The 12,621-nt window shown below is 43.4% G+C and overlaps 1 protein-coding gene across 3 annotated transcripts in view; it reads right to left on the bottom strand.

Moving 5' to 3' along the window:
- Positions 1 to 12,621, bottom strand: part of LOC115202090 (RING finger protein 24) — a 68,993-nt gene that overhangs the window by 38,930 nt on the left and 17,442 nt on the right. For all 3 annotated transcript variants that reach the window (XM_029765974.1, XM_029765973.1, XM_029765975.1), the window contains exon 2: positions 1,048 to 1,197. In XM_029765974.1, the coding sequence (XP_029621834.1) occupies positions 1,048 to 1,190 (143 nt within the window). In that variant the 5' untranslated portion in view covers positions 1,191 to 1,197. The remainder of the gene's footprint in view (positions 1 to 1,047; positions 1,198 to 12,621) is intronic.

Genomic DNA, 12,621 nt, shown 5'->3' with positions numbered 1-12,621 from the left:
AAAGAAGTTTCCTTCTCTCCCGAGCTGTACCATCTGTCTGTGTTCCTCTCCTCTCTCATGCTGTTTATCCTTCTGTTCTCACGTTATACTGGCTTAAAGCTGTATTAAAAGCATCACCCGTTTTTATAGGGGAATTATGTTGTCCCCCTAGTTCCACAAACTACAGCAGAGAGAGAAATGTGCGCTGCTTGGACTGAAGGACACAAACAGTCCCTCTAGTACACCGAGTTCTTGTAAAACAGCACGGCTAGGCTACTCGTGTTTGGGAGAAAGCCTGAACCACGTTCATAGGCAGCCGCTATGGGGCTCTGGACAAAAGTATTGCACTATGTAGGGAATAGGGTGCCATTTGGGACACACAGTGTTGCTGTAAACAGAGCAGACCATCACATGGTGGGACATACCATCCTGGGAGGCGAAACAGGGAGGGGGGCCTTGAGTACGACGCTCGAATGGAATCCAACATAAGACCGGTGCCAAAGTATTGGCAGAGTAATGACACCCGAGCAATGCCTTTTTAGTGTATGACTGAATTCACTCACAGTCTGGATGGATTTAACATTAACTCAGTGGTATGAATTTATCAATAACCAGTGTGGTTACAGTGAAAATGCTGCATCTCAAATGGGATAAACAAAGTAATTTACTTGACCACTGGGGTTGAGATCAAAAACACTGCCGTATCATAATTGCATGCCAAGTCATTCTCGAGGCAATGGATTAAGCCTACGTCAATCAGCTTTGAAGAATCTGTGGTTTATTGGACGAACACTTCAGTGTGCTAGCATTCACCGTAAACGTTGAAGTGAGGCTTTGTTGATGTGAACAACAAAAAAGTATTGCTGATTTCAATTAAAAAAAAAAAAAATTAAATGAATGGGGTCAAATATGGGGTCACAAACAAATGTAATAACTCTACACTGTAAGAATCTACACTGTCTGGCACCGGTGGCAAGGAAACCTAAACACAAATCAAGATTTCCAAAGGAGACTATAGAAATGAGGAACTAGCCTACATCAACTAGGACGTAGCAGTGGCGATCATACCTTATCAAGTAGCAGCAGAAGAGAAGGCTGAGGATGAAGACAAAGATGGCGGTCCCAAACACCACAATGTAGATGTTGAGGGGAAGGTTTTGGAACCCGATATTAGGCATCCTGAAACTGTAGTGCTGGAAATCAGAGCTCATGGATATCCTGCAACGAGAGAGAGACGGATTAGGGGGTGTGATGAAGTGATAGATTGACCGCAGGACTATATGTGACTACAGGGCTGAGAGAGTGCTGGACAATTTCTCATAGCCAGCAGAAAGCTTTGATATGGCTTCCAGCCTGCCACATAATGACAATAGGTATAGTGAGAAATGACGACAATAGGCCACCAATATCATATCAATTTGTTAGTTGCGTAATGTCACATGCAAAACATTTGATTCAGTCTGACTCTTACGGGTGTCTGCATAACAGCCAATGGCAACATATTAGCCTAAATTGGGGTTGTTAAATCAGTGAGCAAATCTGTCCAATAATATAGTTTGAGCATTGTGAGCCTTGTATTGCAAGCTACCCACACAGTGGCCTGGGAACATTGGTCCCCATGAAAATCTGTGCCGACTTCTTGTGTCTGTTCCTACGTCTCTAGACTATGGAATATAGGCCTAGATTGTTATTGTAGCTTTAGGCTACCACTGGGATTAAGCAGCAGGTTTCCCTTTGTTTATGTACTGATTTGTTTACATGGATTTGACATACATATAGCCTACATTACCCATCTAAATAACATCCTTGACAGAACGCTCAGAAAACTAGACACACACAAAAAAAAACATGTAGGCCTATAAGGGATGTAACAACTACGCATTGGTCCCCGGGTTCAAATGATTAAGATACACGTGCATCGATCCACGAGAGCCCAGATCGATCCAAACGTAGCATGCATCGGTCAGGAAAAAAACGATTCAAATGTTACGAATTGCCGGTTCACATTTTGTTGTTGTTGCTCATATTCATTTCTTTCTACTTCCTGAAAATACCGACAGTAGCATATTTTGTGAGAACGTGTGTCCGTTTCCTCTCCTTCAGTGTTGAACTAGCCTGTTACTCCGTTGACGGTCATTGATCTAAAAGTCATTTTGCCGGCCAAACAACCCAAGGCAATATCAGTAGCTTTAGTCAAACTGTGCACTGTTAGGTAGGCCTATTCCTGATCTTGCACATCTGTGCGGCATCTTCAGCATTCGAATGCTTGTAAAATGGCTAGCGCAATATTCGGCTTTATTAGTAAAACGACAACCAATGTAATTTGCTAGGTTATTGTTGACAAATGCGCTGTTGAAAATTGTATTTTACCTGAATAAAAGTAAGCTACCGGAGACAACTCATCTGGCTATATACCCGCTGATCGGGGCTTACATTCGATTTTATTGTTCATGATCATCATCAGCAATAGTTTTGCTTTAAACAATCAGTATATATGGTGATTGTTATAAAGGGTAGGGTTAAAGTTGTTAATTTCATAACAGCACTGCATGTCGAAGCGGGACCATGAAGATAAGCTCACGCTGTAAAACTTGTCAAAACCACTCGATAAAAAAATAAATAAAAAAGGTGCAATACGTAGAAATTGCTCCGCAATTTCCTGGTTGCTAAAATTCTAATAGTTCACCTAATTTATGTGACAAAACAAAAAGCGTAGAGCAGGGGTATTTCGACTCTTATCCTACAAGGTCCGGAGCCTGCTGGTTTTATGTTCTACCTGATAAATAATTGCACCCACCTGGTGTCCCAGGTCTAAATTAGGTCCTGATTAGAGGGGAACAATGTAAAAAATGCAGTGGAACTGGCTTTGGAGGTCCAGAGTTTTTTTCCCCCCTTTGTATTTAACTAGGCAAGTCAGTTAAGAACAAATTCTTATTTACAGTGAAGGCCTACACCGGTCAAACCCTCCCCTAACCCGGACGACGCCGGGCCAATTGTGTGCCGCCCTATGGGGCTCCCGATCACGGCCGGTTGTGATCCAGCCCGGGATTGAACCCGGGTCTGTAGTGACACCTCTAGCAAGGTGATGCAGTGCCTTAGACCGCTGCGCCAGACAAAAGACATTTCACAGCAATTTAGATGGTACAATGATTCTCTACACCCCTCAAACTCTTACAGGCTGACCACACCACTCGCGTCGTGTGCGCGAGCGTTGCAAAATACATTTTGAAATCTATGTTATTCAATTATTGCACCCACACTGCTCACGTGTGCCAATTAGCATCTGGGTAGCAAAGGGCTAAAAGAGAAATCAGTTCCATTTCTGACGCAGATCGCGCTGCAAGTCCTGCCTCTCCCATCTCCTCATTGGTTTATAGAAGCAGGTACCCACGTGCCATCTCCTCATTGGTTATACCCACGTGGGTGACTGAAAGATGAACGAGGTCAGTGGCGGTAATGCACCTAATTTATGAAAGTTGACAATTGCAAAATAGAGTCAAGAGAAGAAAAAGCCTGGAAGGAGGAGAGATGACTAGAAACGATTCAGTTGACCGTTTTATGTGTGGATTAATTGGCGGAGTAGAGGACCGTGGGCATTTCAGGTAAAATAAAAACTCAATGTTTATATCCCAGGACAAATGAGCTAGCAACAGCAAGCTAGCTAAATAGGACAAATTAGCTAGCAAGTGCAAGCTAGCTAGCTAGCTAAATTGGCATAAATGTTTAATGCTTTTCAACCTGTCCCCAAATTAATATAATTGGTTCAGAGTTGGTTTTGATATTTTAACCTGCGTGTCGTGATTGTGTTTGGTGTGGGGGGACAAAATAAATGTATGCACGATGGGGCAAGCACGCAGCCGGTTTGGGTTACGTGTTAGGGACAGAGTGACGCCTCTAGCACTTCGATGCAGTGCCTTAGACCGCTGCGCCACTTGGTCCTTAAGAGTTTGAGGGGGTGTAGAGAATCATTGTACCATCTAAAATCGCTGTGAAATATCTTTTCAGTAAACAAAAATATTGTATTTTCAGTTGTTTGAAGCTAACGTACAAAATCAAAAGACGCAAACAAATAAATAACGGGAAGCATAGAAATAGCGCACATACCGATTCTTAGACTTGCTTTCCATGCAAATGACAGAGCTGCAACTCACATTTATACACACACACACACCAAATTATGTGGACACCCCTTCAAATTAGTGGACTCCTATTTTAGCCACACCCGTTGATGACAAGTGTATAAAATCTAGCACACATCCATGCAATCTCCATAGACAAACATTGTCAGTAGAATGGCCTTACTGAAGAGCTCAGTGACTTTCAATGTGACACCGTCACCTTTCCAACATGTCAGTTAGTCAAATTTCTGCACTGCTAGAACTGCCCTGGTCAACTCTAAGTGCTGTTATTGGGAAGTGGAGCAACAACGGCTCAGCCGCGAAGTGGTAGGGCACACAAGCTCACAGAACGAGACCGCTGAGTGCTGAAGCGCGAAGAGTGTAAAAATCGCCTGTCCTCGGTTGCAACACTCACTACTGAGTTCCAAACTGCCTCTGGAAGCAATGTAAGAACTCTTCGTCAGGAGCTTCCTGAAATAGGTTTCCATGGCCGAGCAGCCACACACAAGCCAAAGGTCACCACGCGCAATGCCAATAGTCGGCTGGAGTGGTGTAAAGCTCGCCATTGGAGCAATGGAAACGCGTTCTCTGGAATGATGAATCACGCTTCACCATCTGGCAGTCCAACACACAAATCTGGGTTTGGCGGCTGCCAGGAGAACGCCATCTGCCCGAACGCATAGTGCCAACTGTAAACTTTGGTGGAGGAGGATTAATGGTCTGTGGCTGTTTTTCATGGTTTGGGCTAGGCCTACAATGCTACAGCACACAATTACATTTTAGACAATTCTGTGCTTCCAACTTTGTGGCAACAGTTTGGGTAAGGCCCTTTCCTGTTTCTGCATGACAATTCCCCCGTGCACAAAGCACATACTTTTGGTCAAGTATTCAATTTGGTCAGGTAGCCCAAAAAGTTGGGGTGAATTCCAATGTTGCGCACGCACGCACGCCCGCACACATCTTATACCATAGCTCATTTAAATAAATGCATTACTAGCTCAAACACTTTTAATTTGCAAGAATGACAAGTTAATTAGTGGGTGATGGTAAATTCATATTGTTTTTTTTAACATACATTGCTGCTCTAATCTGATAGTGTGGTGGTAGAAGCCCAGTCTCAGCTCAGGTGCTTACATACACCATAAACATTTTTACACACACACTTTTTGGGGTCCAACAATTGATTCCCATTTAAAATCCTATTTTCCCTAACCCTAAACTTAATGACCAACCGTAAAATAGTGAGGACCGGCAAAATGTCCTCACAGTTTTAGTCGGTTTACTATTCTTGTGTGGAATTTTGGTACTAACAAGTATATTGAAATGTGTCCACACACACACACACACACACACCCTACTACTACTGAAGAAAATGAAGAGAATACAATTCCTGAGTGAGTATGTGTTTGTGTGGTTTACAACTGAAAATTCCCATTCTCCACAGAGGGACATGACTGGACATGCCTAAGAATGAAAAGTTGGGTGGTATACCATTTATACCGTATCCTGTGAATTTAGAAAAATCCTCGGTATGGATTTTCCAATACGTTTTTTTGAATATTTTTACATTTTAAATAAATGCCTACAGTCAAGTTGTGCACTAGGAAATGGACAAAGCAGATCGTGTTCATCAGTTCGCCTGTTAGATCATTTTTCATTATGAAGCTTACTGGCACTAGTTTCCCAAAACAGCTGTTTGAGCCAGTCAAGTGTGTGTGTTTACCAAGATGCACAACAATCAAAACGGGAGCTTCTTGAGGTGAGTCACTCCTGCAGCGCAACTTAAGTGAGATGAACAAGTTACATTTGTATGAAATTCAAAAACTGATGTTTGCAAGCAATATATTATATAACTATTAAGTTAACTATCTAAGATGTACCAAATCAACTCACTCCAGCTGGCTATTGCCAAATGGCTAATGTTAGCTAGCAAGATCAAGCTTCTTGGTGACAGCAGCAGAGATACTCCCCTCCTAGATTAAGATCCCTCCGGTCAAATATTTGTTTTGTGCATGCTGCAAACTGTGTTTTGAGATGCTTGCATGACTTTATGAGTGGTCTTAGTAGAAAATGTTTGCAGGCGCTCGTTAGCGTTTACCTAGCATCCACTATGGGGATTCCTTAGTATTTGTTAGCATAAAGTTAGCATTCTGGTAAATAATGTTTTTGGGACTTCTTTTTTTTACATGTGAAAAAACAGTGTCCCTTGTGAGCACTACCGGTAATACCGTCTATCCCGGGATGTCACAGGAACGGTAAGAATGTAGGAAATCTGGATACCGCCCAACCCTAACACACACACACAGTTTACAGTTATTCCTCCCTATACAGCCAAGCCAACAGACAAAATAATCCATAGGGGGTTAAACACAGAGGGTGTTAAATTGTGATGGTGTTATTACTACCATTCGTGGTGTGTGTGTGGCAAGGGAAAAAGGAAAATGAACAAAGGCTGAGCTTTCTCATCTTCCCAGCGCTGCCGTTCTCAGAGTTCTAGATTTAAAGATTGGGTTCCGCTCAACACTATGAAGGCACCACGCGGGTGAGTGCATGTGGGTTAATGAGTGTGTGTCTTCTGGAAGTAAACAGTGTGAAGTCTTCCACTGTTGAGCGGAACCCAATCTTTAAATCTAGAACTCTGAGAACGGCAGCGCTGGGAAGATGAGAAAGCTCAGCCTTTGTTCATTTTCCTTTTTCCCTTGCCACACACACACCACGAATGGTAGTAATAACACCATCACAATTTAACACCCTCAGTCTCCCTAGCTTAGCTGCTAGGCTGGTATGTGGTCATAAACACTGCTGCCCTCTCGGTTGGGCTCGAATCTGCCCCCTGCTCTGCCAGTATGCAGTGGCTCCACGCCAACCTCTCTATCTATCAAAACAAGGCCACGACTGGAAAAAGCCCGGTTATCGCCACTTAGCGGGGCTCCCAAACACACTGGGTCCACATGGCCCTTTGACTTACACATTCCAGGGGCTAAACACACACAAGCACACACAAACTCTGGGGTAACATGAAACCCATATGTTCAGACCAGGGCCTAAACTGTACTTTTTGGTCCAGCATCCACTGTGGCAGGTAGATAAAAATAAAGAAATAAATCTACCAGCCACCCAGATTTTTTACCAGCTAAAAAAAAAAAATCTCCCTAAAATTACACCAACAAAACACACAAAAAACAGATGAACATGCTTAGTAATATTTCTAAAACAAACATATTACTAGTAAGAAGTAACGTGGTATATTGTCCAATTTCATTTTTTACCAAAAGATCACAGATGAGACAAATGTTCATGTGCCAGGAGGTTAACGTGGTAATGCGACTCAAGAACATGTTTGTGCCTAGAGATTGAGTCTGACTAGTAACCGCATTGTCTTCTCTTCCCGAACAGTTGAAACTCAAACATTGAAAAACAACCTAGCTTGTCAACAAAACAATGTAAAGAAAAGCTAAAGCCAAGAAAAGATGGACAAAGTATCACTTCAGTAGACTTTCGTTTCAAGTAAATTAGACCCGTTTAAAAATGTACATCATTCACTCAGCAGCGCAAGGTGGGATAGGATTCGTAGTTCTTTGACTTTGTGAAATTCATTTACCAGCTATGAAACAAAACGGCAGAAATACTTTTAAAAACAGCTACTGCAGCTACACTATTTATATTCACAAATGCAAGTGAAATGCTGGCACTGTGGAGCCCTGACCCGGCGGGTGATCGTTTTAGGCCCTGGTTAAGACATTCCATTCCGTGTATACAGTCCAATGTAAGTGTTAAGGGGAGGGGCCTTACAGTTCAAGGGCATGTAGAAGACCTATAGTATGTGTGTGTATATTTGTATGTAGTGTGCGGTTACGTGTGTGTGTGTGCGCAAATACAGTGCTTTCGGAAAGCAGACCCATGGACATTTAATCCATATCTTGTTATGTTACAGCCTTATTCAAAAAATGTATTAAATTACATTTTTTCCTCACAGATCTTCACACAATAGCCCATAAAGACAAAATGAAAACAGGTTTACACATTTCTGCAAACGTTTAAAAAAAAGATACATAAGTATTCAGACCCTTTGCTATGACACTCGAAATTGAGTCAGATGCATCCTGTTTCCATTGATCATCCTTGAGATGTTTCTACAACTTGGACTCCACCTGTGGTAAATTTAATTGATTGAACATGATTTGGAAAGGCGCACACCTGTCTATATAAAGGTCCCACAGTTGACAGTGCATGTCAGAGCAAAAACCAAGCCATGAGGTCGAAGGAATTGTCCGTAGAGCTCCGAGACAGGATTGTGTTGAGGGACAGATCTAGGGAAGGGTACTAAAATATCTCTGCAGCATTGAAGATCCCCAAGAACACAGTGGCCTCCACTGTGGGAAGAAGTTTGGAACCACCAAGACTCTTCCTAAAGCTGGCCTCCAGGCCAAACTGAGCATTCGGGGGAGAAGAGCCTTGGTCAGGGAGGTGACCAAGAACCCGATGGTCACTCTGACAGAGCTCCAGAGTTCCTCTGTGGAGATGGGAGAACTGTCCAGAAGGACAACCATCTCTGCAACACTCCACCAATCAGGCCTTTATGGTAGAGTGGCCAGATGGAAGAAACTCAGTAAAAGGCACATGACAGACCACTTGGAATTTGCCAAAAGGCAACTAAAGGACTCTCAGACCATGAGAAACACGATTCTCTGGTCTGATGAGACCAAGATTGAACTCCTTGGCCTGAATGCCAAGCGTCACATCTGTAGGAAACCTGACACCATCTCTACTGTGAAGCATGGTAGTGGCAGCATCATGCTGTGGGGATGTTTTTCAGTGGCAGGGACTGAGAGACTAGTCAGGATCGAGAGAAAGCTGAACGGAGCAAAATACAGAGATCCTTGATGAAAACCTTCTCCAGAGCGCTCAGGACCTCAGACTGGGGCGAAGGTTCACCTTCCAACAGGAAAACCATAAGTACACAGCCAGGACAACGCAGGAGTGGCTTCGGGACAAGTCTCTGAATGTTCTTGAGTGGCCCAGCCAGAGCCCGGACTTGAACCCGACCAAACATCTCTGGAGAGACGTGAAAATAGCTGTGCTCCCCATGCAACCTGACAGAGCTTGAGAGGATCTGCAGAGAAGAATGGGAGAAACTCCCCAAATACAGGTTTACCAAGCTTGTAGCGTCATACCCAAGAATACTTGAGGCTGTAATCTCTGCCAAAAGTGCTTCAACAAAGTATTGAGTAAAGGGTCTGAATACTTATGTAAATATGATATTTCTGTTTTTTTATTTTTTATACATTTGCACATAACAAAAATGTGGGAAAAGTCAAGGGGTCTGAATTATTTTCCGATTGCACTGTATGTTTGTACACTACATGACCAAAAGAATGCTCGTCGAACATCTCATTCCAAAATCACGGGGATTAATATGGAGTTTGACCCCCTTTGCTACTATAACAGCCTCCACTCTTCTGGGAAGGCTTTCCACTATACGTTGGGAACTTGCTTCCATTCAGCCACAATAGCATTAGTGAGGTCAGCACTGATGCTGGGCGATTAGGCCCGCAGTCGGCGTTCAAATTTATGGGGTTGAGGTCAGGGCTCTGTGCAGGCCAGTCAAGTTCTTCCACACTGATCTTGACAAACCATTTCAGTTTGGACCTCGCTTCGTTACATGCTGAAACAGAAAAGGGCCTTTCCCAAACTGTTGCAACAAAGTTGGAAGCACAGAATCATCTAGAATGCTGTAGCGTTCAAATATTCCTTCAATGGAACTAAAGGGGCCTTGCCCGAACCATGAAAAACAGCCCTAGACCATTATTCCTCCTCCACTAAACTTTACAGTTGGACGATGTATTTGGGCAGGTGGCGTTCTCCTAGCATCCGCCAAACCAGATTCATCTGTTGGACTGCCAGATGGTGAAGCTTGATTCATCATTCCACAGAACGCGTTTCCACTGCTCCAATGGTGGCGAGATTTGCGCCATTGGCATTGCGCATGGTGATAGTAGGCTTGTGTGCGGCTGCACGGCCATGGAAAACAATTTCATGAAGCTCCCGACGAACAGTTATTGTGCTGACGTTGCTTCCCGAGGCAGTTTGAAACTCGGTGGTGAGTGTTGTAACCGAAGACAGGCGATTTTTATGTGCTACGCGCTTCAGCACTCGGCGATCCCGTTCTGTGAGCTTGGGTGGCCTGCCACTTTGCGGCTGAGCCGTTGTTGCTCCTAGACGTTTCCATTTCACAATAACAGCACTTACAGTTGACTGGGGCAGAGCAGAAATTTGAACTGACTTGTTGGAAAGGTGGTATCCTATTATGGTGCCACGTTGAAAGTCACTGAGCTCTTCAGTAAGGCAATTCTACTGCCAATGTTTGTCTATGGAGATTGCATGGCTGTGTGCTCGATTTTATACACCTGTTAACATGTGTGGCTGAAATAGCCGAATCCACAAATTTGAAGGGGTGTCCACATACTGTACGTATACACTATATATACAAAAGTATGTATGTATGTATGTATGTATGTATGTATGTATGTATGTATGTATGTATGTATGTATGTATGTATGTATGTATGTATGTATGTAGTGCATGCGGGGGGGGGGGGGGGTTATAGGATTAACCCTTCCCTCCCAGAAGGCTCTAAGGACCCACCAGCTGTCTGTGGTATTCTACAGTAGGCTAAGTGCAGTGTTTCACCTAACCTGCCGTCCTCTCACTCTGAAAAAAACACCAGTCTCCTCTGACAGCTGCCCTCAAGTGCGGATCCAAGCTCTTTTTTACATATAACCCTCAGAGGTTAGGTTAGTATAATTGGTAAGCTGATTATAGATCTACATCTACAGGCAAATTTGACCTCAATATGACCTCATTAGACGACTCCCTATTCTGGTTTATCTAAACAGCTTCTTGATCCACAGCTGAGGGAGACATTACTATTGTACTACTAATGAAGGATGCCTAAGGAGGCAGGTTGACAGTTCTGAGATCTGTGAGCAGGCTTATTACAGCAGTACTTCCACAGGGCAGCCTAACAGACAGGTCTGAGACCTGTGCCTGTTGCTCCATAGTTAAGGGGGTGGGGGCTAACTCTTTCACTACTTAATGTAGGATGCCTAAAGGGGTCAGGGAGGCTGGCTGGCAGGTCTAAGATCTGTGCATTGCGGAAATTCTCAGAATTCCTCACAAGGAGCTGGGAGGATCTACTCCGCAAAGGGAGGAACCTAAACAACACTGTCTTTTTTTGACAATCTTCTACCATCTCCTCCAACCACCCAAACTTGCTTTAGTAGTGTAGTTCTTGGTCTGGGTGCAATGAATGGCCCAAACAAAAAAAGATAAAAAGGAACACTTCTTGGCACAACGCCTCTCCCCTATTTGACCTACATATTGTGTAGATATTGTGTATATTTATTGATATGTAGGCTGTGTGTGCCGTTTTAAAAAAGTATGTAGTTCTGTCCTTGATGTTATTGTCTATTAAATGGTTCTGTACTATGTCATGTTTTGTGTGGACCCCAGGAAGAGTAGCTGCTGCTTTCGCAACAGCTAACGGGGATCCTAATAAAATACCAAATACCAAATTCTTTGGACAGAGAAGACATTCTATTTCTGTAACAGGGCATATTTAATTTCAGTTTCATAGATACTATCTTAACCTCCAAAATATGCCACAGTATGAGGACAAGTCACTCTGACTTGATACAGAAACAAACAAAAAGCCTAACTGCCTTTTTTCCTGCAGTGACTAGTTCTGTGGTGGCTCTAGCTGGATCCGGCAGTGGAAATCTCTCCCTCCAAACAATGTTAAGACGGCCCGAAGAGGATGGCTGACGTTTTACATGCCCGTAACCAATTATGCTATTTTGTTCGTTCTTTTGCGTTGTTTGTAACTTATTTTGTACATAATGTTACTGCTAGTCTCTTAAAATAACTTCTGGACATCAGAACTGGGATTACTCACCACGAACTGGAAGAAGCTTTTTCCTTTAATGAGTCCGACGAGAAAGATATACTGCTCTCCCGGGAACAGGCCCAGATCCCCGTAATTTGTGTGAAGACAGAGGAAAAGAGGACGACGCGGATCGGGCTGCCTTTTGAGAATCCTTAGGTGATCGAGTAAACTCCCACTGCCATCCAATTCTGCTTGCTAACATGCAATCATTGGAAAATAAAATCGATGACCTACGGTTATCCTACCAACGGAACATTAAGAACAGTAATATCTTATGTTTCACTGAGTCGTGAATAAACGACGACACGGATAATATAGAGCAGGAGGGATTTTCAATGCACCGGCTGAACAGAGAAGCTACGTCTGGTAAGACGAGGGGTGGGTGTGTGTCTTTTTGTCAATAACAGCTGGTGCGCGATGTCCAATATTAAAAGAAGTCTCGAGGTATTGCTCGCCTGAGGTAGAGTACCTTATGAGAAGCTGTAGACTGCACTATCTACCAAGAGAGTTCTCATCTATATTACTCGTAGCCGTCTATTTACCACCACAGACCGATGCTGGCACTAAGACCACACTCA

Source organism: Salmo trutta, chromosome 11 (assembly GCF_901001165.1).
Source record: "Salmo trutta chromosome 11, fSalTru1.1, whole genome shotgun sequence".
NCBI classification, from domain to species: Eukaryota; Metazoa; Chordata; class Actinopteri; order Salmoniformes; family Salmonidae; genus Salmo; species Salmo trutta.
The sequence above is the reverse complement of the archived record's forward strand: the minus strand, read 5'-3'. Positions and strand labels throughout refer to the sequence as shown.